At 38.0% G+C, this 21,404-nt stretch overlaps 1 protein-coding gene across 1 annotated transcript in view; it reads right to left on the bottom strand.

The window, feature by feature from the left end:
* Positions 1-21,404, bottom strand: part of CD2AP (CD2 associated protein) — a 90,568-nt gene that overhangs the window by 21,226 nt on the left and 47,938 nt on the right. The window contains exons 4-9 of the mRNA XM_061990599.1: positions 20,211-20,311; positions 14,391-14,511; positions 11,946-12,130; positions 9,039-9,144; positions 4,158-4,249; positions 1,806-1,910 (exon numbers count right to left, since the gene is read on the bottom strand). Of these exons, the coding sequence (XP_061846583.1) occupies positions 1,806-1,910; positions 4,158-4,249; positions 9,039-9,144; positions 11,946-12,130; positions 14,391-14,511; positions 20,211-20,311 (710 nt within the window). The remainder of the gene's footprint in view (positions 1-1,805; positions 1,911-4,157; positions 4,250-9,038; positions 9,145-11,945; positions 12,131-14,390; positions 14,512-20,210; positions 20,312-21,404) is intronic.

The following is a 21,404-nucleotide window of genomic DNA, read 5'->3' on the forward strand; positions in this document are numbered from 1 at the left end:
TTGTGCTTCCTTAACACTGTGTGTTTAAGTAGGAAAGGTGGGCAAATTAGCCATTAAAAAAATTACTAAATATTGCAGTGTCACAGTTTGTACACTGAAAAGGAATTCTATTTTAAAATGCAGTCAACTCATCACTTTTCTTCAACGGGTTAAACCGAATTAGAATCTCCTGTTCAAGGAGTATTAACATCTCTCAGGACTGATCTTCAAGAGGCCTCATCCTCAGAATGGGATTCATGAAAGTGCTCTAGGAGAGTTGTCTTTGTGATTGTATGAAGGACAAGATTCATTGATAAAACGATCATAAAAGCTTACAAAAACACTTGTTCTTCATGCAAACACTGCTGAAATCACATGGGCTCAGCCCCTGCAAAACTGCCTGGCGGTTTTGAGTGTTTCTGAAACTGCTGCTATGGATGGATTTCCCTTCTGTGCCCCACCACTATTGAATAAGCTCTTAATGCAGAAAGATTTTATTCTGACAAATGAAATGTAATTAAGCAAGCATGAAACTACATATTTGATTTCTTTCTCTAGTTTCAGACAATACAAAAGCTAGTCTACTTAAGTAACAGGATCATGTTTTCTTTCTTTCCCCAGAAAAGCAAATACATTATCCAGCTGCGCATCGCTGCTGCCTACGGTAAAAACAATTACACTGAGAGTTCAGTATCGACTTGCCATTATATGATTCTGATCTGTGTTTTCATTAAATCGGTATCAAATAGCTGATTACAATAATCAGTCATCCATACTTCAAAGCTGCTCAGTGCAAGGTGAATCCCTGTACTGAGACATGCTACACAAAGCAGAAGAAAGGATCAAAGCATGGTCTGTCTATCAGAAACACTGTATATGGTAAAGAATTTTTTCCCCTCTCTCTTGAGGAGCAATTCTGTCTTGTGAAACAGTGACGCTATCCATTCACCACTCAAATCAAGTCACTCAAATGCTGACTTGGAGTAGCTAAAATTTCTCTGTATGTTAGGTAACTGAGGTTAGATACAACTTGACAGATAGGCAACAACTTAGCATTTAACAACCTTCTGTCTCCAATTCCAGACCAAATGGCACAAAATTACTAGAAAACTCAAACCCTGTTCTGCTGAGATATAGTCCCCAATATTTAGATGTCCTGATCTGGATCTGAATGCATCCCATCCAGGGATGATGTACATTTGTGAACTAACAAAACCATCTTTGCTACCCAAACTTGTCAGACCCCAAACACCACTGTAATCTCAACAAAAAAAAACAACAAAAAAAACCAAACTAAGAACCAAAATTACAGGACCAAGGAGTAGCACAAAAGAACACGAAGTTCTAAAAGTCAGTACTCCAGATAGTGAAAAAAAGATATTTCTAGATCCCACTCAAAGATTAGCAAGTTTTAACAAGAAAAAAATCCCCACTGGTCCCATAGGCATCATTCAGCATTTTGCAATTATAGTTACTTACAGGACTACAGATGAAGAGACCAACTGCTTATCTCCCTTCAGAACACTAAAGGTTTAATTCAGTAATCAGTTACACATAAAACTATGTTATCAGAACATTTCCCTATGACCTAATAATCCTCATTTGTTACTGTTAATTTCAAAAAACGTGCCTAAAGTTCAGTATTTAAGAAGCTTACACACAAACATTAAGTCTTTCTCTTTTGATATACCTAATTAATGATTAAGTTTAAAACTGCCACAATTGTAACAATATTATAAGCACAATAATGTGCTGTGACGTCTTCTACTCTTTTTATTTCTATCAATAGTTTTTTGTGATAGTGAATGACACATATAAGAACTTACAGGAAAGTCTTTATCAGACTCTTGTATTTGAACAGCAAAATTATCTGGGAAGACTCCTTCTTTACCATTGAGTTCTCCTCTCCACCACCCTGGCTCTCCAGTGTCCTAAAACAAACAATAGGACATTTCAAGCAATATTTACTTCTTCTCCAGAGCAGATACAGTTACAGGAACAATGTTTTTGCTTTATCAACACTATAAAATAATTGTTGGTCTGAAATACCATGTTTATGAGAGGAATAATGCTTTGGCCACCTTAGCAAGCAGAAGTAGCTACAGATCAGATCAGGTTTGGTCACTTATTGTTTTCTAAATGGTAAGATGAGAAGATATTACACCATATGTAAGACAAGGGTATAAGGATAAGATCTGCAAAGGGAAGGAAAGTATATTAAACTAGTTATGACCCAATGCATAATATTTGATACTCATAACTTCCTTGACCAGCAACTTATTTGGTAAATACTTCAAGAGTCATTGGAGTAACACACAATTCTACTAAATAAAAGTGATTCTGAGGTGAATGATTAGCTTCACTAATATGAAAAGGGTGAGGATGATATCTTAGTGATTAAGATATAAGGAAAAATAAAACCAAAAAGCAAAAGAACAGAGAATTAATTCAGTGGCACAAACAGTCATTACATGATCCTACTAGACCTAAGCCTTAGTTTGTCTATAACAGAAAGTATGAGGTTATTTGAGTAATTTAGCAGTATAACAGCTTTCCTCTGTGCATCAGATCTAAAAGTGCAAATGTTACTCTTCCATACAAGTCCAAGTGGATTACTGCTGATATGTGCCTCTCTTCACAGCATCAAGTAGTTCATCCCAAAGTTCAGTACACAAGAAGAACAATTTGTCACTCAGTTCAGCTGAGACATTGAATAGGTAAAGGAAAGGGTGGAAATTATAATATACTATTTTTTAAAATCTCACCTGACATTAAACTAAATGGGGAACCGGAAAGAAAAAGACTTGATTAGGTGATTAGTGCAAAATAAAAGTTTGGTAATGTTTTCTTTCATTCTTTCCTCTTCAGTTAAGAACCAGAGAATGCAATTTCTGAACAGACTGCAGTTGTGAATGGGATAAGGCATCTGTTGCTTAACTTCAGTTAGACATTGTTGAGGCATGCCAGAGGCAACTCCATGGAAAATAATCTTGTGCAGAACAAGCAGAAAATAAATGGTTGCAGGGGACAGGCTTTACAAAAAGTCAATGTGCTTGAAGAACACATCTGCAAGAGCAAACCACTGGCCTGAGTCAGTCACCTAACAGTCAAATTAAAAGATTTCAGAAAATGGTTTTGGAGGGAGAGTTCTGCTCTCAGTAACTCTTCTCATCCCAATTTGGACTAGGCTATGCTTTAGGTAAATCAGTTTAAAAAGCACAGAGAAGAAAGACCTACAGTGAAGATAAGCCCCTGGGGCAAGGGTTGTTATGATTAAAAACGTGGCTTCCATAACTACTCTTTTCCACTATAATCACAGTCAATAATGCTGATAATATCAATGTTCTTGTTAAGAAAAGGGGCAATATTTTCCATAAACTTAAAACCCTCCTAAAGAAACAGTGTTACTTTTCTTCTGTCATTGTGTGAGAGCTGAAAATAAAAAAGAAACTTTCCACTTGAGGCAAGTCATTATTCCTTTATATAGCAGCATGTAAACAGTAACTAAAAAAAAAGTCTGCAGAGTACTGCAGGAAAATTAAGTATGAACAGGCTCATCTATGATGAAAAAGCATCTCTGTAACAAGAAAACCTTTCTAAAAAGTGTTATTTCAACATAAAAAGAAATGTTCAATTGAATAATCAGATTTCTCTAAATAGCCAGACAGTATCACTAACATCTGTACGGTTCTCTGAGGTACCCAGTGTCTCTAACTTCATTTTCCCACTTAAAACATTTGCCTTTTTTTTTCCCCCACAATACCTGGATCAAAACCAGTTAAATATAGAATTTATTTTTTCACCTTTTGACATAAAAATACTTCCCAACTGCCACCTCTAGGTCAATCAGTTACATCAAGAAAGGAAAAGTTCTGAAGGTAAAAAAGGGCTATTGTTTAAGCTTTTCCAATTTCTCCTCTTTAAGGGCACCTCTATTGAACATATACTGATCTAACTGGCCTTTGAAGAATCTAAGATCACTTCCCACTCTAGAACTACCTTTAAGATCATCTGTATCTCCACCAAGTGTAAAAGCAAAGAGTTGACTCTCATGTAAGATATCAATCTACGTGAATATCCAGTCCAGTAGACTCTCCTCCTTTCCATTTTACACATTATCCACCTGTACAAAATCCACAGAAACTGAATAAATTTTTAAAGCACACCAAACACCTTACCTTACTGATGATCTGTACAATCTCGCCTTCTTTAAAGCTGAGTTCATCATTTGAGCCTTCATAGGAAAATATTGTCCTGCAATATTCCTTGGCTGAAACAAAGCAGCACAATTTATTACATATTCATACGATGGGCAGTAACACAGATAATACCAGCTCACTTGTGCTGTTTCAAAGTAGGGATAACAAATTAATGCTGTAATCATACTTCCCTTCTAGATCAGCCATCTGAGACCGCTTTACAAATGCTCACTGTCTTTCAGATCAAAATAAAAAGAGGATTGTATTTATACAGAGTGCTGGGAAGAAATCTTTGTGAAGTTGGTAGTTTAAGCTCTAAAACATTTTTATCTAGAACAGCAATTTAATTCAGGTACTCTGTCTTCAGAAAGAGAAAGGAGTAGTCTATTCAGTTAAAACAGCCTACCTAACCCTTCTCATGGCATTATTGAACTGGCTTACACAAAAATGGTTTCAAGCTTATTGAGAGCTTATAATATTTTCATGACCCTAAAATTCATCTAAATTTCAAATTTACATTCCTAATTAAATATATGCAATTGGTTTGTTGGGACAGCATTTATTAACACAACTACAAAAATGTCAAGTACTCAAGCAGCACATTTGATGAATTTCTGCAGTGATATCAAGTAACTGAGGTAAAATAATTCCTTGGCTAAACCCATGAAACTAGAGCTTGTCTGAGTGATAAGTTCAGGCAGTTACAGCCTCATCTGCAACAGTAAAGGCTGTGGATGTGGTCTTCCTGTACTTTAGTAAAGCCTTTGACAGAGTCTTCCACAGCATCCTCTGGCAGAAATTGGTGGCCCATAGGTTGGATGGATTTAGTCTGACATGGGTGGAAAACTGGCTGATGGTCAGGCACAGACAGTCATGGTGAATGGAGTTAAATCCTCTTGGTGGCCAGTCACCAGTGGTGTTCCCCAGGGCTCAGTGCTGGGGCCTGTTCCATTTAACACCTTTATCAATAACCTCAATACAGGGACTGAGTGCACTCAGTAAATTTGCAGATGACACCAAGCTGGGCAGGTGCATAGATCACCTTGAGGGCAGGAAGGCTCTTCAGAGGGACCTGGACAGTCTAGAGTGACAGGTCAGGGTCAATTGTATGAGGTTCAACAAGGCCAAGTGCTTGGGCCACAACAACCCCATGCAGTGCTATAGACCTGGGGAAGAGTGGCTGTAAAGCTGTTTTGCAGAAAAGGACCTTGGGGTGTTAATCAACAGCCATCTGAATATGAGCCAGCAGTGTGACCAGGTGGCCAAGAAGGCTAATGGTATCCTGGCTTGTACCAGAAATAGCATGACCAGCAGGACCAAGGAAATAATTGTCCCCGTGTACTCAGGACTGGTGAGGACTGGGTCTATCTCTTCTTTCCAGTAATGAATGGCAGGACATGAGGAAATAGGTTCAAGTTGCACCAAGGAAGGTTTGGATTAGACATTAGGAAGAACTTTTTCACCGAGAGGGTTATTAAGCATCGGAACAGGCTGCCCAGGGAGGTGGTAGAGTCACCATCCCTGGAGATACTCAAGAGATAAATATATGAAGTGCTGAGGGATATGATTTAGTTTAGTAATGAGCTTGGTAGTGTGAAGTTAGTGGTTGGACTTGATGATCCTAAAAGTCTTTTCCAACTATAATGATTCCGTGATTCCATTTGTTACAGTTCAATACCTAATCTATTTGAAGTTGTGATAACAATTTCAGATGAAAAAATGGGAAGGTTTGCTTTTCTTTCCCATACTAGAATAAAAACAATATGACAAAGGCCAAAATACATTGATATAGAGGTCTGAATTGCTTATTTGCACCTTTTATCCCAGCACATTGAAAAACTATTTAGCAGATAAAAAGGCTGGATTTCTCTATCTGACACATTAAGAAAGAAGCAAACAACAAAAACTCTATCATACTGCCATAACCTGTCAGGTATTTGGCTCTGACGCCACACAGCTCAGCAGCTGCAACAACCCCTGGTTAGAGAGCAGTACGACATCAAGTCCTAATTAGGATCAACTACAAGTCATCTTGCTAAAGACTGTTATTTGCTGGATGTAAGAACAGAAATGAGTTGAATAATTTTGTTGTTGTTGCAATTTTCTTTAGTCAAGATACAAATCTTTAGTTTAAAAATGCACCAACTGTATTCTTAAGATAGATTTTTATCTTGGTCAGTGCCAACCACTCTGCTGAAGTGCAAAAGTATGCCAAGCTTAAAAGATGTATATTGATATCTAGACAGATATATATATATATAAATATAGAGTATGTAACCATATAAATAATCTGAGGTACAAGAACCTGAATTATTTTACTGCCCTATCTACCAGTCAAAATTGTTCAACTAGAGATTGACTATATTGTGGCTTATGAAAAATTACAGAAATATAAGCAGAATTATGTCAGATATGAATGTTTAATCCCTCCTCAAAAATAATTGTGCTGTCTTTAAAAATTAAAAATTCACCAGGTACACTACAAATATCTATCAAACTCGGGGATTTTATTTGCTAGTAACAAATAAGTGCTGCACATTTCTGTACATCCTGATTCTGTAATAACACATGCATTTCGTTACTGCCTGGGTATTCAGACAGGGTAGCTGAACTACAGTCCTTTCCCCTCCTCCTCCAAGGACTTCCCTCCTCCTCACATAGTCCAAGTCCCAGAAAAAAAACCATGCACCCAAAAGGGTACCTTTCACTGTGCTCCAGCCACCAGGAAGGCTGGGGGATAGGGAGCCCTGCACCCTGCCAGGCTCCCCACATATGCCAGGCTGCAGACTCCAGCACTCAGCACCACTTGAGAAACCTGGACATTAAGAATATGTATGATCTGCCACTTCAGCATATCATTTTGTGAGCCTCATATTCTGCCAGTAGTTAAGAGGAAGAAAGAGTCCAGTTTAGCTTCCCAGCATTTAAATACAAGATGGTATTTACAAAACAGTAAATCTGAACACCAGTAAATATTTGTAATTAAAGGTAGTTTTAAAATTTAATCTTTTCAAAGACTCTGGACTAAAATACAGTAGCAGGAATCACAGCTGTTTTATTCTAAAGTTATGGGGGGAAAGAGGGGTCAAATTGTGATTATTTTATTTTTTTAAACAACCTATTTTTACATACTTGCATAAGAGGCCAAAACAAGCTTCCCAAAAATAGCAAAGGCACATCAAAAAATAAGCCACACTAGTCCAAACACTTCAGAGATCTCTGTTTATTTGCTAACATATTAAACACAGTTTATTTTAAACTTGCTCTCTCAAAACTGAGGATGATATACAAACTACAACATGGTCTATATTAAAAGAAAAACACTACGGAAGAAAACCAAGCTTTCTTCCAAAGTGTAAGACGTTCTTAAGTGGTATCTATAAATATTACCTGATGTTCTCCTACAGCATCTATTACTATCATATTTAAGTTCCTGTCTGATGTATTTGCTTCTCTGGGGTGCAGAGACTCAGCATGGCTACTGCATTAGTCCAATTCCTATGCTTTTAGCGTGAGATGCACCTCAAATTATGAAAAGAGCTAAACACTAGATTATTCAGTACTGAATGTTCAGATTTTTTGGGCAGACTTGGGTTGATCTTACACAAAGTTTTAGACAAGTCAAATTTCACAATGCCCAGGGTTGCACACTGTCTTGCTGGTTCTTTCAACAATATCATGGGAATGTTTAAAAGCAAGATTCCAAGAAAATCCCAGTTTGAAGCTCAGTATAGATTTCCAAGTAAGCACTGATTTCCACTGAATGCATCATACACAAAACTTTTGATATACGCTTTGCAAGGGTGAAACTTCAGTATTAACTACTCTCAAGCCATTCCAACAAACATTTCTTAACAGTAAACAGCTGTTTGTAAACATAGTAGTGCTGTTTAAAGCTATCCAGTTCAGTAAAGTCAAAGTATGGCTAAAATGGCAGGAATACCCTACACATTGCCATAGATACAAAATAGGGTTCAGACTGACAAACCTGCCATTTCAAGTGCCTTGTTGTGTTACATTACACAACTCCTGAACACAGGCAAACCCAATTGTTGCCATTGTTTCTTATTTCTGCAAGTTATGCATTCCATATAAAACAACTCACACAAAAATAAGGTATTTCCATACAAAACAAAAATATTTGAAATTACAATATAGAAAAGACATCTGCTCTGGAACCAGGCAAAATGAGCTGTCTGCACATTGCATTACTTGAAGTTAATTTCTTATATGGCATTGGCACTCCCACAAGATGTTTCGCATTGGCTTAAAAATATGTCTCCAAATAAAACTATGCAATTTGGTAAAGTCACAAATTCTTAGAGATAATAAAAAAGAAAAATTAAAGATAATCATTATAAATACAACCACAGTGGAATCAGATTATCTACAAAATATTGTTTAGAAAAATCCATAAGCACTGACTTTCTGATGCAAGAAACTTTGCTTATAGTTACAACAGCATGCTAGCAACTCCACAGTAAATCCCAAGCCTAGAAAGTACCTTCCATAATCTAGGGACAGAAATTGTGCTAGTGCAATGGATTTCCAGCATTCCACTTTAAAATTAAAAGTAGGAACTACGTCCATATAAGTGCAAATGTTGCAACAAAACTTCGTACTCCAGCCTTTTATTCTGGAAGACAATCTAAAAGAGTTTTTCATTCATTTTCCAGAGAAGTGAAAGCATAAACACCTACAGACTCTTTCACATTTGTCCAACTCCTCAAAGGTATAGAACATTACACAAAAACATAGTATGCACAAAAGTTTAAGACTTTAAGAAAAAAAAAAATTAAATTCAAATACTTCTCTAGAGAAGACTATTAAGTAACCGAAGCAAATTTCCATCAGCCTTACCTTTTGGTTTACTTTCAGCCTCTGATTTTATTACTTCTGAGTTTTCAGGTTTTGTTGAAGTGGGAAAATGAATTAGCTTTGTTCCAGGGGAATGGGTAGGTAATGGCTATAGGAATGAAAGATAATTTTGTTAACAATTACTTTTCACAAATTGTATTTTTTATTAGGCTACAAAACATACTCAGGTTCTCATTAGTTGAGATGATGTAAATGACCATCTCCAAGAGATTCGATGAGCTTTCCCATTAAGTAATTAACTTGCTAGAGTTACTTCATTACAGCCACTGCAACCAAAATAATTGTTCCAATTTTTTTATTTCTTTGTTTCCTCCTTGCAGGAGACTTACTGATTTGCCAGGAAGACTCAGAAAGCTTCAGCTGCACCCACTTCTTCACAGCCCTCTGAGCTACACAGATTACGATCTTACAGTCAGTACTTACCTGAGCAGTCCTAATAGTGTTATTGATGTGAAAAATCCCCTTGCCTTTAGTAACTCTGTACATTTCATCTACAGACTTTTTACTGTCAAAGAAACTAGATTTACTCTCTTCAAAACCAGATGATGCCTGTAGGATGGTGCCGAGTACCCTCTGAAACACCACTGAGGAAGTCACAGGCACTTGGGATGCTCTGGAGTACATATGCAATTTAACTCGCCCCATAATGCTATATGAAGGAAGCACTAAAATAACCCACCTATGAAATTAAACAAGTCCAACATGGAAATAGTTCTCTACATTCTCCTCTTCCACAATGAGATGCAATTAGAAGTATGAGAGGATGTTTAGGCAGGCAGGGTATAAATAGCCTGAGCCCAAGCAGGATGCTGGGACCAGCTGAAACCACCTCCTGCAGGAACATATATACTCTTGAGCACTTAGATACATCAATGCTCAGCCTTCCTGTCTCCGAATTCCCCAAGAGAAAAAAAGACCCTCTCTGCTCTAGAAATTCCTGATGACAGTTTTTTTCCTTACTTGCCTAAAGGCTGAGAATACCCTTACAGTATTCCTCCATCTAACTCCAAAGCAAGTTGGGTATAAATCCAGAGATGTCATCCATTTTCACAAGACCTTCATGAGAATTACTTCCCAAGCGCTCTCCATGTTGTTCTGTAAGTCTATTCACTATTGAGTTGACTTTGGAAACAAGTAGAAGCGTAATATTAAGTGCTAAACTAAATTGTTTATTTCATTGTCTTTAAGCTATGCAAAACTCCTTTCTCACTTAATTTCCCCTCTTGCTGAGAAACAGCTTACAACAGTTTTCCAGACAAGCCAACCAACAAAACAGAGAATCAACATATTTCAGTGTTTATACACAGTCAAATAATAGTCCAAAAATATCTGAACAGACTTCATGTTAATTGACTATATTTTAAATAGGCTCTTTATACACCCAAACTACAAGGCAGAAAATAGGGAACCATGCTTTTGAATGATCAGTTTAATGATAAGAAAGCAAATTGAAAGCTCAGTCCTAAAACCTTCATCTAACAGCATTCACACAAAGATGTAGCAATCCCAGAGACTCCTACCTTCAAGGGACAAAGCCTGGAGAGAATGGAGGAAAATCAATATGCCTTCATAGAATCACAGAAGAGTTTGGGTTAGAAGTGACCTTCAATCCAGTCCAATCCCACTGCCAGGGGTAGGGACATCTTTTACCAGGATCATGTTCAGAGCCCAGTCCAATCTGGCCTTGAACACTTCTAATGATGAGGCAACCACAGTCTCTGGGAAACCTCTCACCATCCTAACCATGGAGAATTTCTTCCTTATGTCCAATCAAAATCTACTCTCTTTCCGTTTAAAGCCATTACCTCTTGTCCCGTCGCTACAGATCTCATTAAAAAGCGTCATCTATATACTGAAAGGACACAATAATTTCTCCCCTGAGCATTCTCTTCTCGAAGGCAAACACTATCTTTTTTAGGAGGCAACATTTCCCAAGCCTTAAACAGAAGGCAGCAGGCTTGCAACTCTCATATTCTGAATTACTGATGTTTTGACTGGACCAGAAAAAAAAGGAGGACACACCACATCTAAAGGTGGATTAGCATCACTTTTAGCACTGCTACAATGGAAAAACAAATTCACAGAAATGTGTCCCTACCCTCTTCCCAAGGACACATATCACCTTTTGCCCTATGCTGTAACAGTTATTTCCATGGCAGCAGTGGAAACCAAATCATTCAGCAATATGGCATTAATGACCGTAACTCAGACAAAAAACTGAAATTGGAAAATGGTTTTAAAAGCTTTCTTGATCACTTGAGTAAAACCTGAAACACTGGATTATCTCTGCAGCCTTTGATTTACCAAAAGCTGAAAACCTATGTATATAAGCTCTTGGTATCAACCATGCGTAAGTCCAAGATAAAGGACTACGAATCTCTGTTCTGCTTACAAGGGCTAAGAGCACTCTTGGGTTCAGATGAAAATTCCAACTAAACCAATTCTACTATCATCACGTTATCTGCCCTCTCCTAAGCTACAAATTCAATATGGAGAATAAAAGTCCTCCTCTTCCTATTCACTCATAAAAAGGAGGGGAAAATAAAATGAAAGAGGATCTAAAACTGTAGGACATTATTTTCCAGGCTTAAACAATCAGCAATTTAAGTAGATCATTAGCCTGAGATGACCAAAGCCAAAAACTTGGCAGCATTCACTGTAGGACCTTTTGGAATCAATGTTAAATATAACTCACTATGAAAGAAGTTTGAGGGGATTTGTTTCATTTTATAGGCAAAGGTCCTGTGAGATGATTATAGAAAAATACTGACAAATTTTTAAATGCCCAGTGTACTCAGCATCTGTAAGATACTACAGCTTCAGATTCCATATCTTCTAAATTATTTTTACAGTAAACCCAAAAAATCCCCAATATGAACTGCTACAAACCTTAGCTTGCTTTTTATCTTCTGATTCATTACTGGATAATCTTGTCTTAAGTTTCACTGAACCTTCTTTGAAGATATCTCCAAACCCAATACCTCGAATTTTCTTTGGCTGTGCTGGTCCAGATCCAGGTTCACTCCCATTTCCTGGAGAGGCCACAGGTGAGGTAGGACCACTGAAAACAGATTCTGAAAGTGAAAAAAAAAAAAAGGAAAGAAAAAGGTTAGTTTAATAGCTAAAATAATTTATTTGCTCTTCTAAGAAAAAATAAGTGGAAATAACACAGGTGTATGCACTGGTCTTGCTCAACAGCTTTCACAGGAATATTACTGTAGCTGGAACCCTCACATTTCTTCTAGTTTCATATTTCACATAAGACCATTTTAAAATGGCATCAGCATTGCACAGAATACTCTGGCAACTAAATAATTAGATCATTAATATTTATTGTTATTTCAATTATCACTCAGGCTCCACAGTTTGCTAACGTCAGTATTTTCCATTAATTTTAGGAAACACTGCTTATGCCTCTCTGAAGAGGTGTTTTTAGTCCAACATTTAAAAGCTTGTTATTTACATGGCTATAGATGCTAAAAGTTATAATCAATAAAGACTCATAATGAGTCTTACCATATTTCCACAAGCACAAGAAAAAAGGAATAAAGTGGTGTCTCTCAAGACAAAGTGATATTTCCGTATTGCTCAAAATACACTACCAAAGATATCTGAAAAGAGTTTCTTGCAAATTTAATTAAATAGCTTCTTAATCTGGTAACACTTAAAATCTATTTTAAAGGAATTAAGCATTCAAATCAGATATAGTTGTTTGAGATTAATCACTGGTACATATGACAAGTATTTAAGATTTTTTAAATCTTTCAATGTTAAGGGACAACATTTATCCAATCCTAGTTCAGAGAACTTAATTTATGTATTAGGAGATCTTAATACTTTTTTCCCTCCCTTTATCTTTTTCTTTTTCTTTCTGTCTTTTCCCTATACTATGAATTTAAGTGGTTTTGATACTACCACAAAGTTACATAGCTCCTGACTTCAGTTTCTCACCCCTTCTCAAATGAGTTATTCTTCACTAAATAGACTCCTCTCATATCAAAAAAGATAGCTAGACATTTCACTGATGAGAAAAGTCCAGGTTGCACACTTGAAAGACCACAGCTCGGTGAATGGAACATTTACTGTTTCCCAGGAGTGAGGAGAGAACCAGCTGATACTTGAGATCCTGACTGTAACTGTACTAAGCATTAAATATAACCCCTGGGGGTGTGAGGAGGTGAAAGTAACAACTTGTTAGTTACTGGCAGAAAATACAATTACTTCAAATTAATTTTCAGTCCCACTGATCTCAGTATTCTGGAATTAACACCAACACATACTCATTCATAAATTGACTAAAATTTGACTAAACTCAGGGAAATTGACCTCCAAAAAGACAGCCACTGAGATACTGGGGACTGTTCAAGTCAGACAAATGTTGTTTTACTCTACTGCAATTATTTTCACAATTCGCAAAAAAAAAAATGCAACACAGATTTTTCTTTCCTGTCTCTGAGTAAACCTTTATTAGAAACAATCCATGCCAAGTATCTCGTAAATGAGGGTGTGCATCACTGCACTTAAAAAAACCCCACAAACCAAAAAGCCCCACTTTTACCCTTGAACGTAACATAGTTGTCTTTTAAGCATCCATTAATTTGCATTACAATGTTGTTCCCAAAGAACACTCCCATTCCAGCAGGTTCATATCACAAGTAACCAGCCTTCAAACAGGTCTTTACAGTCAAAATGCACAGTTTCAGGGAACAAAGTAAATGCCTGTAAATCATGCACCTGCCTGGCACCACTCAGCACTCAACTACTGTTCAGCCACAGATCATCTGCTTCTGCCCAAGCTATAGTCAGCCACAAAGGAATGACTAAATGTAAATACCCTCTTAACCTAAATATAAAGTATTTTTAGAATATAACAAAGAAGCACTTCCCAGGATCCATTTTAAGCTCTATATTGTTTTAATTCAATTCAAGTTTTAATTCTCAACTGATATGGTTAAAATGTTAAGTTTTCCATGTCAGAGTACTTACATCTGTCAGATTAAGCCTGAAAAAAGCTAATAAACAGAAGAAAAAAAAATTACATCCAACACTAAAAAAAAAGCTCAAGTCTGAATATGATAAAACTTCTAGGGATAAAAAGTAGAATCTACATTTACAAGACCAAGACCCTGACTGTAATCTTATTAGAAGTGTATTGGGAGCAAGACGGGCATCTTCAAGCTCAGCATCAGTATTTTCTAGAATGAAATACAATACTTACCCTTCTTAGGAAGTTTGAATTCTTTGCAACTTTTGTTGTACTACAACTGTAATTCTTCAAGTTATACCCAAAATCTAAAAAGAAGTGCTATGGGTTTACAACAAACAAAATATCACCTGTGTCATCCAGAGTGTCCTGTGTTTCTCCATCATCCATCAATTCCAATTCTTTCACAAAGTTTGAAGGAAACAACCCTGCCTTGCCATTTAGTGTTCCACTCCACCAGCCTTCTTCTACCTGTACAGAAATATTTTGCACATCACCAACAAAGCAAAAAGAAATTCTTATCAATTCCATCGATACTGCATTTATAGAAGTCTACAAAGCTGCTTCAGCTTTCAAATGACCGTGACTTGTCTTTAAAGAAATCTACCAAAGATGTCGAAAGAGTAGGCAAAAAGAAGAGCAAGAAAATATTTTACTGTCATTTCTATCACTACAGGAATGATCCTGAAACATGGTACCAGCTCCAAGACAATTCAGAAGAGCAGCACAACATTCATAACTTATCTTAAGAAAAACAGAATAACAGGAATTACTCATCTAACAGAAAAAGAAAACATTAAACTGCTCATGAAATAAAGATGAACTTATAGCCCAGCTTTCTAGGGAAGTTTTTATATATTCTTGCCATCCATCTGCCTTTTCTCCTCCATGTTGTCCAGTTTCCACCAGTCCTACTCCCATTCGCCTTATATCTACTGAATTGCTTCAAACAATTTGGATCAAAAGATACAAGTTTCAGAGTTGTATTTTCTGCAAATAATATTGGGTAGAACAGAGAAAACTCCTTAAGGATCATGACAAAGTAATGGACAAGCAAGCTGTCCACTCCTTCTAGCAGGAGGTAACTGGCTGAACAGCATATGCCTAGCTCTAGATGTGTCAGAAGGTACAGCTAGTTTCCCAGCAGAGCTGGCTGGCTGACAAAAGGCAGCAGCAACACACAAGGATTTTGTGGTAGCACACAGCAGTCCTAAGGATAGAATTCTGTTGGATGCCAAGTTTTGTTGGTTTTGCTATTCAAAAAACAACTCATTTTTGCCCTGCAAATAAATCCATTCACAAATTAGGAAACATAATGACTCTTAATACTCAGATATGTGCTTGGATTCCTGATGTGCTGTTTATGTTGCAATAGTCCAAAATTTAATGCAACGTTTATCAGAGATACCTGATGGTCCAATCCAGAACAAATAAAAGCTGAGTGTGCACAGGTGATGGCATAAAACTATGCCACAACACTGAGTAACAATCATGCTCTTCAAATTTATGAACAATTTTCAAACTGTCTTAAATAAATCAAATGTATTTCCCTAATGAGCACTATTTTTAAAGTATAAATAAGATAATTTTTCAAAATATTTCATTTTGATTGCTCTGTTTTAGGGTTTAAAAGCAGGTTTTAGATAAGAAAGCAACAAGCAAAAAACCAAAACAGTGGTTGTTTACATTATCTTTTTTTAGCTTTGTTTTGTAGGTCACTCAGCCTGACACACAGACACACTTTTTAAACTTGAGCATACCTCCAGGCAAGCAGAACACATGCAAAACCTGGAAGTGAGAGAGACAGGCAGGCAATGAAAACAGCACTGTTATTTTTAAAGACATCCTGGTGCTCAAATATAGCTTTGCTGTGGATGGTTCAAATTCAAAGTCTGGTCCTCTGAAAGAAATTTTAAGCATAGAACCATAGAACCACAGAATCTCAAGGGCTGGAAGGGACCTCAAAATATCATCTAGTACAACCCCCCTGCCAGAACAAGGTCACCTAGAGTAGGTCACACAGGAACTCATCCAGGTGGATTTTGAATGTCGCCAGAGAAGGAGACTCCCCAACCCATCTGGGCAGCCTGTGCCAGTGCTCTGTCACCCATATAGTAAAAAAATTCTTCCCTGTATTTCTTTGGAACCAGCTTATACCCATTGCCCCTTGTCCTATCATTTCACATGACTGAGAACAGCCTGGCTCCATCCTCCTGACACCCACCTTTTACATGTCTGTAAACATTCATGAGGTCACCCCTCAGTGTCCTCTCCTCCAAGCTAAAGAGCCCCAGCTCCCTCAGTCTTTCATCATAAGGGAGATGTTCCACTTCTTTCCTCTCTCAATCTACTGCCCACATCCTTTCTAATACATCCCAGGATGCCATTGGCCTTCTTGGCCACGAGGGCACATTGCTGGCTCATGCTCATCCTCCTGTCCACCAGGATACCCAGGTCCCTTTCCCCTGCACTACTCTCTTAACAGTTCGTTCCCCAACCTGTACTGGTACACGGGCTTATTCTTTCCCAGATGCAAGACTCTATACTTGCCCTTGTTGAATTTCATTAGATGTCTCTCTGCCCAACTCTCCAGCCTGTCCAGGTCTCACTGAATGGCAGCACAGCCTTCTGGGGTGTGAGCCACTCCCCCTAGTTTAGTACCATCAGTAAACTTGCTGACAGTGCCTCTGTTCCCTCATCAAGATCATTAATGAATACATTGAACAGTACTGGTCCCAGCACCGACCCCTGAGAGACTTCACTAGATGCAGGACTCCAACTAGACCCTGTCCCATTGATCACAACTCTGCCATCTTCCCTTCAACCAATTAACAATCCACCTCACTACCTGATCATCCAGACCACACTTTCTTAGTTTTGCTGTGAGGATGCTGTGAGTGTCAAATGCTTTACCGAGATCAAGATACATCACGTCCACTGCACTACCATCATCTATCTACCTGGTTACATCTTTGTAAAAGGCTATCAAGTTGGTCAAATGTGACTTCCCCTCAGTAAAGTCATGGTGACTGCTTCTAATGATCTTCTTGTCGTTTAAATGCCTGGAGACAGCACCCAAGATAAGTTGTTCACCACCTTTGGAGGTGAGGCTGACCAGTCTGTAGTTACCTGGCTCCTCTTTGCCCTTTTTGAAGACTGGAGTGATGTTTGCTCTCCTCCAGTCGTCAGGCACTTCATCTGTTCTCCACAACTTACTGAAGATGATGGAGAGTGGTCTAACACCCGCGAGTGAATCCCATCAGGGTCTATGGATTTATGTACATCCAGATTGCTCAACTGATCCTTAACCCAGTCCTCATCAACCAAACAAAACTCCTCCTTTAACCTGACTTCCTCCTGAGAACAGTCTCCAGCAGTACAGATAGAGGCAAAGAAGGCATTCAATAACTCTGCCTTTTCTGTATCCTCTGTCATCAGGGCACCCGCCTCATTCAATAGCGGGCCTATACTGCCCCTAGCATTAGTTTTATCTGCCATGTATTTGAAGATGCCTTTTTTGTTGTCCTTGACTCCCCTTGCAAGGTACAACTCCAACAAGGCTTTAGCTTTCCTAGTTGCCTCCCTACATCCTCTGACAAGTCTTATATTCATCCCAAGTGGCCATCTATAGACTCTCTTCTTCCACTTGAGTTTACCCAACAGTTCCCTGTTTAACCATGAGGGTCTCCTGGTTCCCTTGCTTGATTTCTTACCTGCTGAGATGCTCTGGTCCTGTGCATGGAAAAAGTGACCTCTGAACAGAGACCAACTGTCTTGGGCTCTTTTATCCTCTAATACTCTGTCCTAGCAATTGCTTGAAAAGGCCAAAATTGGCCCTACTAAAGTCCAGGGTTGCGATCCTGCTTGATTTTCTATTCCTACTGCACAAGACAGATTACTGACAAGTGCTGACCAGGCTCTGGTACCTTTTGCTTTACACAATCATATTACAGAAACTAATTTCAAATGCCTTGATTCACCCACACCAGACACAAGAACCATGAGAAAGGGACTTCAAATGCTTATGATATAAGAAAGCAACTTGATCATCCATTTATTCTTCTACCAAGAAATAGTCAGCAAAGCACTTTACAGGCTTGCAAGGCAAAGCACTGCCAGTTCAGAGACAAGTCAGGAATAAACCAAAATTCATTAAGTGCACTTGCTTCAGTCTCCTCATCACACTGTCTTTAAAAAAACCTGACTACAGGCAAACTATATTACCTCAAAAGATAGCTTTAATCAACATAAAAAGAAAAAACACTTTAAAGAAGTTTTATACACTTTGGTGGAGACCATCTGTGCACCTCTGGGCACTAGCAACACAGATAATTTCACAACTCTTACCTTCCATTTCAAAATATTACTACACAATGTAATTTCCACAAGAGGGAGTTACAGCTCAGTTACACATCAGAACTTCTTTTGAGTGTGAATTCCATCAACTTACTTATTTGAGATGATGAAAACTCAGACTTCTAAACCAAGGGGCAAGTCTGAAACAAGTGGTTTCACCAATCTGATTTTTAAATATTTTTTAATAAAAAATACACTAATGAAGTCACATGAATTTTGATTATGCTTGATAAACCAGTATGCAAATACTACAAAAATAAATCTGCTATTTAGTGCTGCATCTGATGGGCGTCAGGGGAAGATATAAAGGAGCAACAAAAGCTTTACCAGCAATGATACAGTTATCACGTGCACTTTGAGAATGTATTTTGCCCACATTCGTGAGCAAAAACCGTCACAGATTCTGTCAGCACGTAGCACAAGGGCCTTTCTCCCGAAAAAATAGTTCTGATCATTGTAACCTGTTCTCTTCAATATTAGCCATTTAAATTCTCAACTCATCTGCCTCCACCTTTAATTTCATGATCACTAGTGTAACTACCCAATTTGTGAAAACAATTGCAAGGGCTAAATCTAAATACTGAGTTATTCTCTGGTAACCGGTAGAACTTATCCCCTTGTGGAGCTGACTTTGCCTTATTTTCCTCATTAAAGTGACTAAATGATATTTCCTTGATGTAACAGTTAAAGAGTTAACTGCCTGTATGTAAACAGAACCTTTTTTATATAAATGGAAGAAAATGTTACTTAAGACAATTTATCCCAGCATTCTGCACAACCAACAGATGGTATTTTCTACCATTGTTCGCATTTCTGGTCCACCTGCTGCAAGTTTGTGAAGCAGACAGTCTACACCTGCGTAGGTCTATTCTATACCATCATAAAAACAGCATGTAAACAGCTCTGTGCTCCTTAAGAATCTCAGGGAAGTAGTAAGAAGAGCCAGCACCAGTGAAAGTTAAAGCATGCTGCGCAGAAGTGTTCCATCTAGTTTTGAAAAGGTTCTTTCCATAATTGCTCTCATCTTTTCTGCAGGTTCCTTGGCAGATTTCTCTCCTGTAAGAGACATTTCCCACATATTCAAGCCTCCCATAACACAAAGTGCTATTGAATGGAACAGATACCAAGGAAGCACATTGGTAGGAAAAGTTAAGAAACCCTCACCCCAAACACCCACTTAAACACATAGGAGCATTGCTATCAGAGTTTGAACATCAGGATGTGTCTTTAACTGTATTTCTTACCTAGTGGAAAAGGAAAACATTAGAAATATTAGCACATTGAGTGTCTTTGTAGGCTTCATGTTTTAGTATAAGTGGGTTCAAGTATATTGTACCACAGGTACAGGCTTCTGTAGTGAATACTGTTACAATTAGTCCAAAACTTCAATGAGTTTGCAAGTAAGCTTGAAACCGGAAAATCAGGTCAAATAACATTTTTCACCTAAACCAAGTCAGAGTATGTCAACTTAAAGGTAAAACAGTTTTAGTGAGCATAAGCATCCTAAAACCAAAGATCACACAGAGCTCAAGAACTATAAAAGTCTTCTGAAAAAGGAATCTGTATAACAGATCACAATTTATTACTGCAATGATCAAATACTTTCCCTAAACATTTAGCATTAATCGGCTTAGGATTAGATCCTGAGAGTAAGAACTCCTGAACTCCTCGCTTTAGCTTCAGCTTCAAAGCAAACCATACTTCTCATGCTATTTTTCCAACATCCTTGTAATTCATGTAATCAACAACAACAAAAAATCAGCTTCACTTTTGGTCACATCAAAAGACTATCTGCTCTGTAACAAACAGCTTACCTCTTCATTGATGTCGATCACATCCCCCAGCTTGAGTTCCAGCTCATCCTCATTCTGCGGGACATATTCGAAGAGCACTTTGCACTGCCGCTTCTTGGACCCTGATTCAAGGGAAATGGCAAAAGTAAGACAGCTTGCTAAGGAAAAGTAGTTTTGCCATACACTCAGCTCCTGAGGATCAAATCTGACCAGAAGACCCATAAACCACCCTAAAAAGCTACACAGCTTTTGCTGGTGGTTTTCCAGTTTGCATTTGTCACATATCTTGGAAGCTTGAAAACCAACGAGTTCACAGGCTGCCGATAAACACACACATACTAGAGCGGTAATTACCAACATGCCATAACATGCATGACAAGCATGTCAGATAAATCCCCACTGCAATGGTTTTTCAAACTACTTCCTGACAAAAATCTGCAGGACCAACAACTGCTGTCAGTTGCAATGTGATGTGAGTAACTCCTTAGGAGAAAATGATCTAGTCTGAGTCTCCAGTATTTAAGCAGTCCTGAAGGAAGCAATATGTTTTGTTTTGTTTTCCACAACACTGAAGAGTCCACAGCCTTCCTGTCCTCTAACAAAGACCTTGCTAACTGCAGATCTAAGGTAATGCTAATACTTGCTTGGCTCATATTTCAAAATCTAATCTCATTTTTATCTCCAAATGCAAAAAAAAAATCCCTTCCCTCAGTGCAAGCATGGAGTCAATGAATTCAACCCAAGCTGCAATTATCAGCGTTTGACAATGGCAAAATTAAAATAAAGCATAGTCTTTAGATGGTGCCATATAACATTAAAAGGTTTGCAACCATCAAAAAGACAACATCCTGAGAAGTGAGAGCACTGAAGTGACCTTCAAGAACTCAGCCAGTCAGAATTATGTGAACCCATGATTGTCCAATTACTCTGCACATATGCTAGAGTGATGCTACTGCTGAACTTGGAGATTTTAGGTGTTTCTCCTTCCAACAACAGGCCATGCCTTCAGATCTTACATAGCAGCTGGCATGATTTTGAAGCCAATTATCATCCTGAGCTACGATATACACATACTCTCTATTCTTCTCAAAAACAATATGCCACAGCTTAAGTGAAAACATGAATCAAAAGCTTGAAGTGGTAAATCTTAAATTTGTAGGAGCCGCATAATTTCCATACTCGCTTACACTTTGCACCCCTTCCATACTCAAGTTT

The sequence above is a fragment of the Colius striatus genome, chromosome 2 (genome assembly GCF_028858725.1).
Source record: "Colius striatus isolate bColStr4 chromosome 2, bColStr4.1.hap1, whole genome shotgun sequence".
Classification (NCBI taxonomy): Eukaryota; Metazoa; Chordata; class Aves; order Coliiformes; family Coliidae; genus Colius; species Colius striatus.